At 42.8% G+C, this 13,452-nt stretch overlaps 1 protein-coding gene across 7 annotated transcripts in view; it reads left to right on the forward strand.

Annotated features, from left to right (window-relative positions):
* CHEK2 (checkpoint kinase 2) overlaps nucleotides 1–13,452 on the forward strand; it is a 52,564-nt gene that overhangs the window by 8,911 nt on the left and 30,201 nt on the right. For 6 of the 7 annotated variants that reach the window (XR_003754204.2, XR_005661243.1, XR_003754205.2 and 3 more), the window contains exons 4-6: nucleotides 1,498–1,622; nucleotides 3,961–4,108; nucleotides 5,935–6,025. Coding sequence is in view for 4 of the 7 variants with exons in the window: in XM_029049152.2 (XP_028904985.1) it covers nucleotides 1,498–1,622; nucleotides 3,961–4,108; nucleotides 5,935–6,025 (364 nt within the window). In the remaining 3 variants the exon portion in view is untranslated. The remainder of the gene's footprint in view (nucleotides 1–1,497; nucleotides 1,623–3,960; nucleotides 4,109–5,934; nucleotides 6,026–13,452) is intronic. The other variant, XM_029049153.1, reaches the window with a different exon arrangement.

The raw sequence follows: 13,452 nt of genomic DNA on the forward strand, positions 1-13,452 counted from the left end.
AGAAAGTGCTTCAATACCATTAAAAAAAGTAATAGTATTTTTTAAGTGGGCTTAGTCTGTGCAGAGCAGTGTATTAACATGGCCTTGTAGCAAAAGCATGGGCTGGGGAGTCGGAGGATGTGAGTTCTAATCCCAGCTCTGCCACTAGTCTGCTGTGTGACCTTGGGCAAGTCACTTCATTCCTCTGGGCCTCAGTTCCCTCATCTGTAAAATGGGATTAAGACTGTGAGTCCCACGTGGGCCAACCTGATTACCTTTTATCTGTCTCAGCATTTAAAACAGTGCTTGCCACATAGTAAGCGCTTAACAAATACCATAATTATTATTAAGCACTGGGAAAGAATACACAGGCTTGAATTAAATATACTTCCTGTACCTCAAGAGGACATACAGTCTAATCAAAAGGGAAAAAGGAATTTGGCAACAGACAGTTTCTTTAAATCTACTGCTGGTTTGATTAGCAATAGGAAGTGCACTTTTCCTTTGCAGTACTTGACGACATTTGTTATCTTTATCTTCTGCTGCTCAGGGATTTCCAGGAGAAATGAGGATATATATTAACTTTAGCTACAACTGTAGTTTCCTGTAGCTCTCAAGCTCTCTCCCTTTTGGTAGAGAAGGAAAAAGTGAGAGAGAAGTCAATGGGTGCAGAGATGACTTCCAAGGGAGCCACTATGTTATTCAAAGATGGAGGGTAAATGTTAACTCACTTATGTCGTTAGTCATAAATTCCATATCGGGTCAGAGAAGCAGCATAATCTAGTGGAAGGAGTGTGGGCCTGGGAGTCAGGGGACCTGGATTCTACTCCTGACTCTGCCAGTTGCTTGCTGTGTGACCTTAGGTAAGTCACATAATTTCTCTTGGCCTGTTACCACATCGGTGAAATGAGGATTAAGTCCTCCTCCCTCCAGTTTAGCCTGAGAGCCCCCTGTGGCACAGTCCAACTTGATGAACTTGAATCTACCCTAGTTCTTAGAACAGTGCTTGAGGAAGAGTAAGCGCTTAAAATACAATTGAAAGGGAAAAAAAAAAAGGATGAGGTATAGCCAACTCAGTGTTCTTTATCATACTATGACAAAGGATCATCATCATCATCAATGGTATTTACTGAGTGCTTTCTATCTGAAGAGCACTGTACTAAGCACTTGGGAGAAAGGATATTGGGAAGACTAGTGTGATGGTTGCTGTCTTTGATATCCCAAATTGCGTTTTAAAAATTCATGAACCACAAAGTTCTGCTGTATATATTTTTGTTTAACTTGTCTCCTCAGTAGATTTTAAATTCCTTAAGGGCAGAAAATAGTGTCTTCTATTTTCTTGTCCATCTAAGTCATGTTTGGAAAAACAGTAGCATTTATTGAGTTCTTACTACGGGCTGAACACTGTACTAAGAACTTGACAGATTACGACACAGTAATACCAAGAGCTTTTTTTTTATATTGCCATTTTACAATGTTAAATCATTCTTTTGATATCTTGATGCCTCTTTGTTACAGAATGTGTGCTTGATGACTACTGGTTTGGAAGAGATAAAAGCTGTGACTACAGTTTTGATAAGCCAGAGCTAAATAGAACAGAGAAATATAAAACCTACAGCAAGAAGCACTTTAGGATTTTCAGGGTAGGTTTGAAAATTTCTCAAGAGCTGTACATTTCCACTCCCTCTTTTCATGCACTTTTCCTATTTCCCACTCTTGTCCTTTAAGTGGGACTCTTCTGTATTTATCTTCACCCCAAAGGGATATAATTAGATTTCTAAGGAAACAGCATGGCCTAGTGAAAGGAGCCCAGACCTGGGAGTCAGAGGACCTGTGTTCTAATCCCAGCTTCCCCACTCCCCTGCTGTGTGATCACAGGCAGATAACTATGCCTCAGTTTTCTTATCTGTAAAAGGGGATTGAAATCCTCTTCTCCCTCCTGTTTAGACTGTGAGGCCACAGGTAAGACAGGGACTGTGTCCAACCTGGTTATCTCGTTTCTACCCCGGCCTTTGGCATGTAGTAAGCACTTAACAAAATACTACAATTATTATGATTATCATTATTTTTAAGATCCTCGAGGACAGGAACCAGGTATTTTTACTTTGTGGAATGTTTTCAAGTGCCTAGTTAAAGGCTCTGACTAGTAGAGGCATTCATTAAATGTTGTTGGTGAATGGACTAGACCCAACCCTCCAAACCTAGTCAAGTGCTGAGTTGACCCGAGGACCATTTGATTTTTTTCCACCGTGCCGAGGTTGCTGGGAAGTTTCCATTTGGGAAGATGTTAACATCTGAGAATTTCATGCAAATTATCTGTGGAAGTAGAATTCATTCATTATTATTGAGTGCTTACTATGTGTTGAGCACTGTACTGAGCTTTTGGGAAAGTATAATGTAACAAACAGTGACATTCACTGCCTACAGTGAGCTCACAGTCTAGAGTGAGGGTGACAGACATCAACACAAGTAAATAAAATTAAAGATATGCACTTAAGTGCTATGGGGTTTGCCTGTTGTTTGTCAGACACAGCAAGGGGCTGGGAACAGGATGCTTTGACCTGAAGCGCTAGAAATGAGAAGCCAGGAAGCAGAGGCTCCTTTAAGCTCTTAGTACAGTGATCGACACACAGTAGGTGCTCAGTAAATACCATTGATCAGTCAGCTGATTAATAAATTGCTCACAGGGCTAGATTTCCTTGGCCTGCCACCAGCTGAGCCTTGTGACGATTGTAATAGAATCCAGTGGTTTGACTTTTGTAGGGCAGGGAAAATGGTCTCCTTAACCATCTATGGTGCATCTGCACCTGTTTTTTTTAATTGAGATTTGCTACCCTAGCTGATAAGAGTAGACAGGGTATGGGGTGAAGTTGGGGGTGGGTAGTTGCCAACGTTACCGCACCTCAGAGCCCTTCAGCCATCAGAGGCCTTAAAAGTGGAAGGAGCTCAAAGAGACTGAACTAGGTTTCTGCCCACGAGCAAGTCCATCCTGGCTGAGGCGACTCTGATTCGGATTTGGTTTGGGTCATGGGCTCACCCAATCTGAGCAGGGCTCTAGCTGGAGATCTCATTCAGAATAATAGCAGGAATGACGGCGGTGAAGAACGGGCCTTCGTCTTTCATCTTGGATGACTCCAAAACCGAGTGCTTGATTCTAGGTTTAGGTATGTGGACTCCTGGGACACAAAATGGGGTTGAGGCAGCTGCATTTTTTTTCCTCTGGGGTCAGTGGACAGCTGTGGTAATTTGCTTCTTCCACAGTCAGACCAAGGGAAGTCTTTCATGTTCACTGTCCTCATCCATTAAATAGTTTCTGAGGGGTAAAGTAACCTTGCAAATCAGTGCATTAGTGGGACCACCCATAAAATCATTTATTCGTTGATCTTCCAGGTTTAAAAAGGATGGAAAATTGGTGCAGTCGGCATTTTTTTTTTTTACTACTTTTACCCAGCATAAATTATTAACACTAGTGATGAATGGGGGGCCTGATTTAGGCTTGGAGCCAAGTTGACTGAGCAGGAGGTGGGCTAAACAATGCACCATCCCACTTCTTTCAGTACTTGGAATGAAGAACCTTGATTTTGATATATATTGTATTCATTTATTCAGTCATATATAGAGCACTTACTATGTGCAGAACAATGTCTTAAGCCCTGGGGAGAGTTCAGTATAACAGTAGACACATTCCATGCCCACAGTGAACTTTTCGTTGAGAGGAACTGGATTCTATTGCAATCTTATTTTCATTTTGGTAACCAGGTGGCTATTTCCCTACATCTCAGCCGATTTTCACTCCTTTCTCTCTGCCTCGGTTACCCCGTCTGTCAAATGGGGATTAAAACTCTGAGCCCCATGTGGGACAGGGGACCATGTCCAACCTAATTAGCTTGGATCTACCCAGTGCTTTGTGTAGTACATAGCAAGTGCTTAACAAATACCATTTTTTTTTAAAGCTGGCTAATGAGGTCTCTTCTATTCTAGGAATTGGGACCCAAAAGTTCTTACATCACCTACATCGAGGATCACAGTGGGAATGGGACCTTTGTAAATAAGGAGTGTGTTGGGAAAGGCAAACGTCTGGTGTTGAGTAACAATTCTGAAATTGCATTGTCATTACTGACTAATAAAGGTAATGGGCCTCGATGTTTAGGATGTATCTTCTGCTGGGGTGACTTGTGGGGGGCAAGAAAACCCAAGATGTTCACTCCTCTGCCTGCCAGGGAATCTTCCCTTCCATTACTCCTCTCCCTCCCTCCCTCCCCCCCTTCCCTACTTTATCCCATTTCCCACTAAGTCAGTCAGTCAATCGTATTTATTGAGCGCTTATGGTGTGCAGAGCACCGTACTAAGCGCTAGGGAGAGTACTGTATAACAATAGACACTCCCTGCCCACACTGAGCCTACGGTTGAGGGGGAGACAGACGTTAATAGAAATAAATGACAGGTATGAACCTAGTGGCATGGGGTTGGGACGGGGGATGAATAAAGAGAGCGACTGTCTCAAATGGGCTTTCCACTTTTCACCATCCAATGGCTGGGCTGGGTAACTGACCCCTGCTCCTTTCTGACTGGAGGTGATCCCTCTATACTGTAAACTTATTGTGGGCAGTGCACGTGTCTGCCAACTCTGTTATGTAGTACTCATCCAAGAGCTTAGTAGAGTGCTCTGCGCACAGTAAGCGCTCAATAAATGCGATCGGACGATTGATCCATTCGCACCGAGTGGACAGCGATGTTGCCAATGTTTATTTCCTCCGCCAAACTTCAAGCAAGGTGTCTCCCCTGCCATTGCAGTTGCCATAGAAGAGGAAAGTGAATTCTGATTCTGTAGTGCTTTATACCACCAGAGCTGTCAGGATAATCCTGGACATAATATTAAGTAAGAAATATTTGCTAGGGAGTCTCTTATTTGTTTTAACAATAGAAGGAGATCGTAAATTAATCCAATTAGGGAAACCCTACATTTTCTAGAAATAAGTTTGTTCTGACCAAGTTAGATTCAAATGGGGAGGTGGTGCCATCGTCTGTGGTATTTATTGAGCACTTACTGTGTGCAGAGTACAGTCCAACAGAGTTGGTAGACATATTCCCTGCCCACAACGAGCTCGCCATCGAGAGGTGTCAACCAGAATGAGCTGGGAGAGGTTTTTTTTTGCTTCTTGTGTCTAGGCGTTGATTCCTTTTTGGGTTTAAAACTTGGACATGGGATTATGAAAAGCGTTTCTATTGGAAAACAGTAGTTGGCAGGAAATCCAGCCTTGCAAAAATGCTCAAAATACCTTTGAGGTCCAAAAAATAAAAAAATAAAAGGGAGTACAAATCCTTACCTTTTCTCGCGGTGTTATGTTGATGGTACATCTTATACTTGAACAATGAGCAACTTAAAGGAGAAAGTACTAATGATAAATCCCAGATTTTATCCATTTATTGAAATTTTACTTGTCTGCATCCTGATGTATTTTAGTTCTGCCCTACTTTGGTAACAGATTTCTGGGCTTTCTATCATCCGGGGAGTACTGGGGGAGGAGAAGCAGTGAGCCAACTTGTGCCCCTCCCCAGCCCATTACCAATAGCTTGGTTTTGTCCTAAGATTTCTCTCCTGCTCCTTCTTGAAAGTTTCTTAGGGCTGGATTTCTCTCTGGGCCTGACTGGCATTCATTTATTCATTTAATTATATTTATTGACTGCCGACCATGTGCAGAGCACTGTACTAAGCGCTTGGGGGAGTACCATATAACAGTAAACAGAAACATTCCTTACCCACAATGAGCTTACAGTCTCGAGGGGGAGACAGACATTAATAAAAATAAATAAATACACTGACAGGAGGCTAATCACCCCAACTCTTGTTCACATGCAAAAGTTTCTGATCATTATTGTCCTGTTGTAGCCAATCAAATATTGCAATTTGGAAGGATATCTTTAATATGTTGTTTCTTTGCTTCTTTTCCCCAGTTTTTGTATTTTTTGACCTGACTGTAGATGATCAATCGATCTACCCTAGTGAATTCAGAGAAAAATACATCATGTATAAAACACTTGGAAGGTAAATATTTTTTCTCTAACTTTCTATTACATTTCTCTTTCTGTCAATCGTGGTTTGGCTGGATATCAGCTGCCAGCTTTCTTATGAAATGTTGGTTTCAGCCGTCACCCTTCTAGTAGAGCTGCAAATCATAAAATAGGTCATGGCAATTGATGGCAAGCCAAGATTTGAATCCTTGAGAACAACTTTTTCTGTTGGATTTGTGTCTTTCTAGATCAGTCATCAACCAATGCTATTTATTGAGCACTGACTATGTGCAGAGTACTGAACTAAGCACTTGGGAGAGTGCAATACAACAGAATTAGCAAACACGGCCCCTGCCCATAGCGAGCTTAGGTTGAATACTCAGTTATTCTGATTACTCTTTGTGCATATTTTTGTATTTATCTCTCCTCTTAGAGTGTAAGCTTTCTGTGGACAGGGAACATGCCATTTTGTTTTGGACTTTTCCAAGGATTTAGTAGAGTGCTTTGCACCCAATGGAAGCTCAGTAAATAATAATACACTGGATGAAACATTTAATCTAGGATCAGTCAGTCAATGCTATTTATTGAGCATCTGCTATGTACAGAGCCCTGGTAAACCCTCCCAAACCCAGATACACAAAGAGCAAAAGGCATTGACTCTGTCTTCAAACAGCATGCAATCTAATGGAAGAGATAGGTAGTCATAAATTATTTACAAATAATGGGAGCAGGAGGGAAGAATAAGAATATCAGGATGAAGTTCCTGAATAAATGAGTCAGTGTTCAGATGAATATGTTTGTACATATGTGTGCATTGTGTGTGTGTACATATATATATGCACACCTTGGTGGTGAGGATCAATTGTATTTATTGAGTGCTTTCTGTGTGCAGAGCACTGAACAAAACACTTGGGAGAATACAGTATAACAGAGTTTGCAGACACTTTCCCTGCCCCACAACAAGCTTAAAGTCTAGAGGGGGAGACAGACATTGATATAAATTAAATTACAGATATGTACATAGATGCTGTGGGGCTGAGGGAGGGGTGAAAAAATAAATTCACAGGCCCCCCCCCCCCATTTATACATTGGAAAGGCATAAATAAGGGGAGTGTCTTAAAGGTTTTTTTTAATATTTGAAGATAATTTTTTATTAATGAGCAATGAATGTAACATTAGCCATCTGTTTGCTTTGGCCATAGGTCACTGGGGAGAAGATTTTTTTTTTTTAGGGATATGGATTTAAGCTGCATGCCTAACTTCAAGAACAAATGGGAGAACTCTCTTTTGAAGTAGCGAATGACAAACAGTATTAGAGCCCTTTGTTCTATTTTATCTCTAAATCCTTTTTACTCCATTTAGTTCTGAAGTTCCAGCTACAGACCATTAGGAAGAGACTGTTTTTAGACTTTCAAGATTAGCTTTAATCTTCTCCGAACAGCTGAATTAGTTAAATATGGAGGTCTTCATTCTGCTGCCCTCGAAGATTCCACTTTTGCCAAGAATGTGGTGACTTTTTTCCTTGGATTCTGTTCTGCTTTGCTAATTTGGAGGCTGTCCAGTCCTAGCTACCCCTCCCAATACAAAGTTTTGGCTCCCTTAATGAAATGACCATTAGCTCCTCACCCGCTTTTGCTGCGTAAAGCCTTATAGCAGGGAGGAAAAATTAGCCAAAGGATGGATTCCTTTAGATTAACTGGGACCTGGATCAAGTAAAACAGTTCAGAGATTGGTTTGCGAGTGGTCTAACACATTTCCCCATGTACTTAGAACAGTGCACTGTACACAGTATTCACTCAGTAACTACTATTAATTAATTGATTCGGTAGTAATAATAACTGGTATGTAAGTGCTTACTATGTGCCACTTATTTATTTATATTAATTTCTGACTTCCCCTCTAGATTCAAGAGGCAGAGAATGTGTCTTTTTACTGTTATATTGTTCTCTTCCAATCATTTAGTACGATGCTCTGTATACAGTAAACACTCAGTAAATACGATTAAATGCATATTGTATTAAGCACTCGGATAGAGACAAAGTAATTGGGCTTGACCCAGTCCCATTCCCACATGGGTGTCTCAGCCTAATAGGAGGGAGAACAAGTATTGAAACCCCATTTGACAGAAGAGGGAACTGAGGGAAGTAAAGTGACTTGCTCAAGATCACATAGCATACAAGGGGCAGAGCCAGAATTAGAACCCAGGTGACTATCAGGCTGTGTAGGTAGGGATGGAAAATGTGGACCCCTTTGCCACCCTCGGCCAAAAAAACTTTTGTTTTTAATGGAATTTGTTAAATGCTTACTCTGAACCAGGCACTGTACTAAGCACTGGGGTATTTAGAAGGTAATCAGGTTGGACACAGTCCCTGTCCCACCCGGGTCTCACAGTCAATCCCCATTTTACAGATTAGGGGACTGAGGCCCAGAGAAGTGCAGGGACTTGCCCAAGGTCACACAGCAGACAAGTGGCAGAGCTGGCATTAGAACCCAGGTCCTTCAGACTCGCGGTCCCGTGCTCTATCCACTAGGTCAAGCGTGCTTCTCTAGTGGGGATTGTGGTCCTGATGGATCTGACCGAGTTCACTGCTCTGAATTTAAGGATCACCTAGGACACAGCAACATGGTCTGCTTGTGCACACAGGGACACATTCACTTTGCTTTTCAGTTTATTATGTTCCTATTGAATTGCTTACCAGGCAGCTTCTTGGCCGAGGAGGGAAAACTGCTGTGAGAGACAGTCTATTTTTCCCTCCTTGGTTTGAAAGGGAATAGTATTGCTGCCTCCTTTCCAATGAGTCAGATGCAGCTTGTGGCATCTCTCAATGAGCCAATCTCTAAGGGGGAGCCACAACTTCTTTTCCCTTTGCTTCTCTCACAAAGCAGCATGGCCTGTGAGAAGCAGCGTGACCTGGTGGATGGAGCCTGGGCCTGAGAGTCACAGTTTGATCCCGGCTCTGCCAATTGTCTGCTGGGTGACCTTGGGCAGGTAACTTCACTTCTCTGACCCTCAGTTACCTTATCTGAAAAATGGGGATTTAGACTTTGAGCCCCATATGAAACAGAGACTGTGTACAAACTGATCAGCTTGTATCTATTCCAGTGCTTAGTACAGAGCCTGGCACATAGTAAGAGCTTAATAAATTCAATTAAAAAAAAGTCATGAAGTAAAGAGAAGTCCCCCTGAGAAGTTCCCAAAGGATAAAAGGTCAGACTTGCCAAGAATTGCTTCATTTGCAAAGGACTCTCCTTGTGGGCAGTGAATGTGTCTGTTTGTTGTATTGTACTTTCCCAAGTGCTTAATACAGTGGTCTGCACACCGTAGGAGCTCGGTAAATGCGATTGAATGAAGGAATGAAGGGAATGTAGATGATCTTTAAAAGTTCGGGAGAAATCCAGGGGTCAGTGAGGGAGACTCTTCTGTGCCCTCAGTCAGTCAGTGGTATTCTTTGAGCAGCTCCTAGTGTAGAGCACTGTGCCAGGAACTTGAGGGAGTACATCAGAAGTGAAACAGATATGTACCTTTGCCCTCAAGGAGCTTGCAATCTAAGCGGGGGGTCAGACAAGAAGTATTTAAGTAGAACAAGTAGGAGGGAGAACAAGGAAATAATAGGTAGTCGGTATGACTAGGTCAGGATAAAATATCAGAATAACCATGTGGTCGATACAGGGGGAGATGGGTGGCTATCTGAGGTTTTGGAGGGATGAAGGGACACTGGCTAAGTGGTATTTCGGGAAGGCGGTCTAGGCAGCAGCATGTAGTTTAGATTGAAGGTGGCAGAGGCTGAATTTGCAGCATGGCATATTGGAGAGAGCACGGGCCTGGGAGTCAGAAGGTTGTGGGTTCTAATCCTGACTCCACCGCATGTCTGCTGTGTGACCTTGGGCAAGTCACTTCACTTCTCTGGGCCTCAGTTCCCTCATATGTCAAATGGGGATTGAGATTGTGAGCCCCACCTGGGAAAGGGACTGTGTGCAACCCTATTTGCTTGGATCTGCCCCAGTCTTAGTACAGTGCCTGGTGTACAGTAAGCATGTAACAAATACCAAAGTTATTATTATTAGATTAATGAGGGGGCTGATGCAATAGTAATATGGCATTAGGTTAAACCAGGCCAGAGCATGAATGTATAGTGAGAAAGCATGCTATTTGCTAAGCGCTTACTATGTGCCAGGCACTGTGCTAAGCACTGGGGTGGATACAGCAAATCGGGTTGAACACAGTCCCTGTCATTGAGGCCCAGTAAAGTAACAAGCCTAAAGTCCCACGGCAGACAAGAGATGGATCCAAGATTAGAACCCATGAACTTCTGACTCCCAGGCCTGGGCTCTCTCCACTACACCATGCTGCTTCTCTAGGAGATTAAGAAACTCAGGACCGAGCCCTGTGCTTGGGACATCCACAATTAGGGAATGAGAGGTGGAAGAGGCACCAGCGAATGAAATTGAGGAGAAGCAGTCAGAGGAAAAAAGGAAGGGAGTGGGAGAAGAAGAAAGAAGGGCTTAGTCAGGGAAAGCCTTCTGGAGGAGATGTGCCTTCAGTAAGGCTTTGAAGCAAGGAGAGTAAGTGTCTGACAAATATGAAGAGGGAGAGTGTTCCTGGCCCGAGGGAGGACATGAGTGACAGGTTGCGGTGAGATAGATGAGATCGAGTTAGAAGTGTGACTTTGGGCAAGTCACTTAACTTCTCGGTGCCTCAGTTACCTCATCTGTAAAATGGGGATTAAGACTGTGAGCCCCACGTGGGACAACCTGATTCCCCTGTGTCTACCCCAGCGCTTAGAACAGTGCTCGGCACATAGTAAGCACTTAACAAATACCAACATTATTATTATTATTATTAAGTGAAAAGGTTGGCATTAGAGGAGGAAGGTTGGCATTAGGGGACCGAAGTGTGCGGACTGGGTTGTAATAGGAGAGTAGCAAGGTGAGGTAGGAGGGGACTAGGTGATTGAGGGCTTTAAAGCCAATGTCCAGAACATGATACTGAAGGCTAGGGAGAGAGCCATATGACTGAGTTGGCAGGGACGGTCCCCGCACATGACAAGCTTACAGTCTAGAGGGAGAGACAGACATATAAATAGGTAATTTATAATATAGAATTTATAGATCCTTGGACTTATTGGCCTTGGTTGAGAAGCAGCAGAAGTTGATTGGCCAACTAGGAGGGGCTGACAGGTTAGTGTCTGGTAGATGTATATGATGATGATGGCATTTGTTAAGTGCTTACTATGTGCAGAGTACTGTTCTAAGCTCTGGGAGGGATACAAGGTGATCGGGTTGTCCCACGTGAAGCTCCCAGTCCTAATCCCCATTTTACAGATGAGGTAACCGAGGCACAGAGAAGTGAAGTGACTTGCCCAAAGTCACCCAGCTGACAAGTGGCAGAGCCAGGATTAGAACCCATGACCTCTGACTCCCAAGCCCAGTCTCTTTACACTGAGCCACGCTGCTTCTCCATGAATATGGTGATCTTGACTGAAGATGTAGAAGGGCTAGCTCTTCCCCAAGATGTGCATAGGCCCCTTGTCAGCTACTAAATTTCCTTGAAGGCCCGATGAAGCTTTGGCAGAGAAGCAGCGTCCCCTAGTGGAGGGAACCCAAGCCTGGGAGTCAGGAGGATCTGAGTTCTAATCTCAGTTCGACCACTTGTCTGTTTTGTGGTCTTGGGCAAGTCACTTCCCTTCTGGGCCTCAGCTACCTCATCTGCAAAATGGGGATTGAGACTGAGCCCTATGTGAGACAAGGACTATGTCCAAGCTCTGTAGCTTGTATCTACCCAAGCACTTAGTACAGCACCTGGCACATAGTAAGCACTTGAGAAATACCATAAAATAACAGCTTGAAGGGATTACCAAATTGGTGGGCTAACAATCGATCGATTGTACTTCTTGAAATCTTTTTAATTTTAATTATTATTATGGTATCTGTTAAGTGCTTATTATGTGCTGAGCACTGTTCTAAGCACTGGGGTGGATGCAAGGTAAGCTGGTTGTCCCACGTGGGGGCTCACAGTTTTAATCCCCATTTTACAGATGAGGTAACTGAGACACAGAGAAGTTAAGCGACTTGTCCAAGGTCACACAGTAGACCAGTGGCAGAGCCGGAATTAGAAGCCGTGTCCTCTGACTCCCAAGCCCATCCTCTTTCCACTAAGCCACGCTGCTTGAGAATTTAATACCATGCTCTGCACTCAGTAAGTGCTGAAGAAATATTGCCAAGTGATTGATTTTAGCACTTTCTGAGTGGTAGGCCCTGCACTGAGCACAGTGGGAGAATACAATAGTAACCTAGCACACCTTTCCACTCCTCAAGGAATTTAGAGTTTAATGGGTGAAACAAAAAAAAATCCCAAATATTCATTCATTCAATTGTATTTATTGAGCACTTACTGTGTGCCGAGCACTGTACTAAGCGCTTGGAATGTACAATTTGGCAAAAGATAAAAGCAATCCCTGCTCAACAAGGGGCTCACAGTCTAATAGGGGGAGACAGACAACAAAACAAAACAAGTAGTCAGGCATCAGTACCATCAAGATAAATAGAATCATAGATATATATACACAGCATGAATAAAATAGAGTAATAATATATACAAAATACCCAAGTGCTATGGGGAGAGGAAGGGGATAGAGTAAAGGCAGGTAGTAGGGGGAATGGGGAGGGGAGAAGGGGCGGAGGGAAAAGGAGGGCTAATAGTGAACTATTACTTCCAAATAGTGAATGCAGGAGGGAGAATAAGGGTAATGCATGAAACAATACGAACACTTCAGGAGAAGCAGCTAAACACAAGTGAATATACCTATAAATAAATGAATTTAAGTATGAACATGAGTGAGGGTAGCAATAAAAGTTACAAGGCCACATGCCTTCAAGGGAACAAGGTTACAGGTAAATAACCACTATTTCTTTTACTTTCCCTGCTGGTTGGGACCCAGTGTGAAAAGACAGTCAAGTCAAATAGAAGAAAAAAAGCATGCAGGACATTTTCTAACACTAAGAAAGAGAATTGGGTGAATCTGAAGGTCAAGGTTCTTGCCTAAACTTTCCCAACCAAGAAAAGTCCAGAGTGTTTGAACATTTTGAAGACAGCTGGTAAAAAGTACAGCCCCAGGGAAAATGCTTTCATTCTAACTCCACGAGAAACCACACCACTTTGTTTAATTTCAGATTAGCCATTCTCCTTTTCTCTGTACTGAAGAAGGTCATAAATAATGAACAGAAATCCTTAGTAATCTGAGGGAGATAAGCAAGGAATAAGAAAAGGTATGAAATCCTTCTGGTAATTTTCTACTACGGAGGGAAGCTGTATTCTATTTTTTAAAGACTCACGGTGAGAGAAAATGGAATTGGGAAGGTCCGGATTCTTTTTAAAAACTATCACATCTCGAACAGGATCACTGGAAGAATGGGAAAGGGAAGTCAGGGCTGTTAAATGGAAGATAATGCTTAACATTGACC

This window comes from Ornithorhynchus anatinus, chromosome 21 (genome assembly GCF_004115215.2).
Source record: "Ornithorhynchus anatinus isolate Pmale09 chromosome 21, mOrnAna1.pri.v4, whole genome shotgun sequence".
Lineage (NCBI taxonomy): Eukaryota > Metazoa > Chordata > Mammalia > Monotremata > Ornithorhynchidae > Ornithorhynchus > Ornithorhynchus anatinus.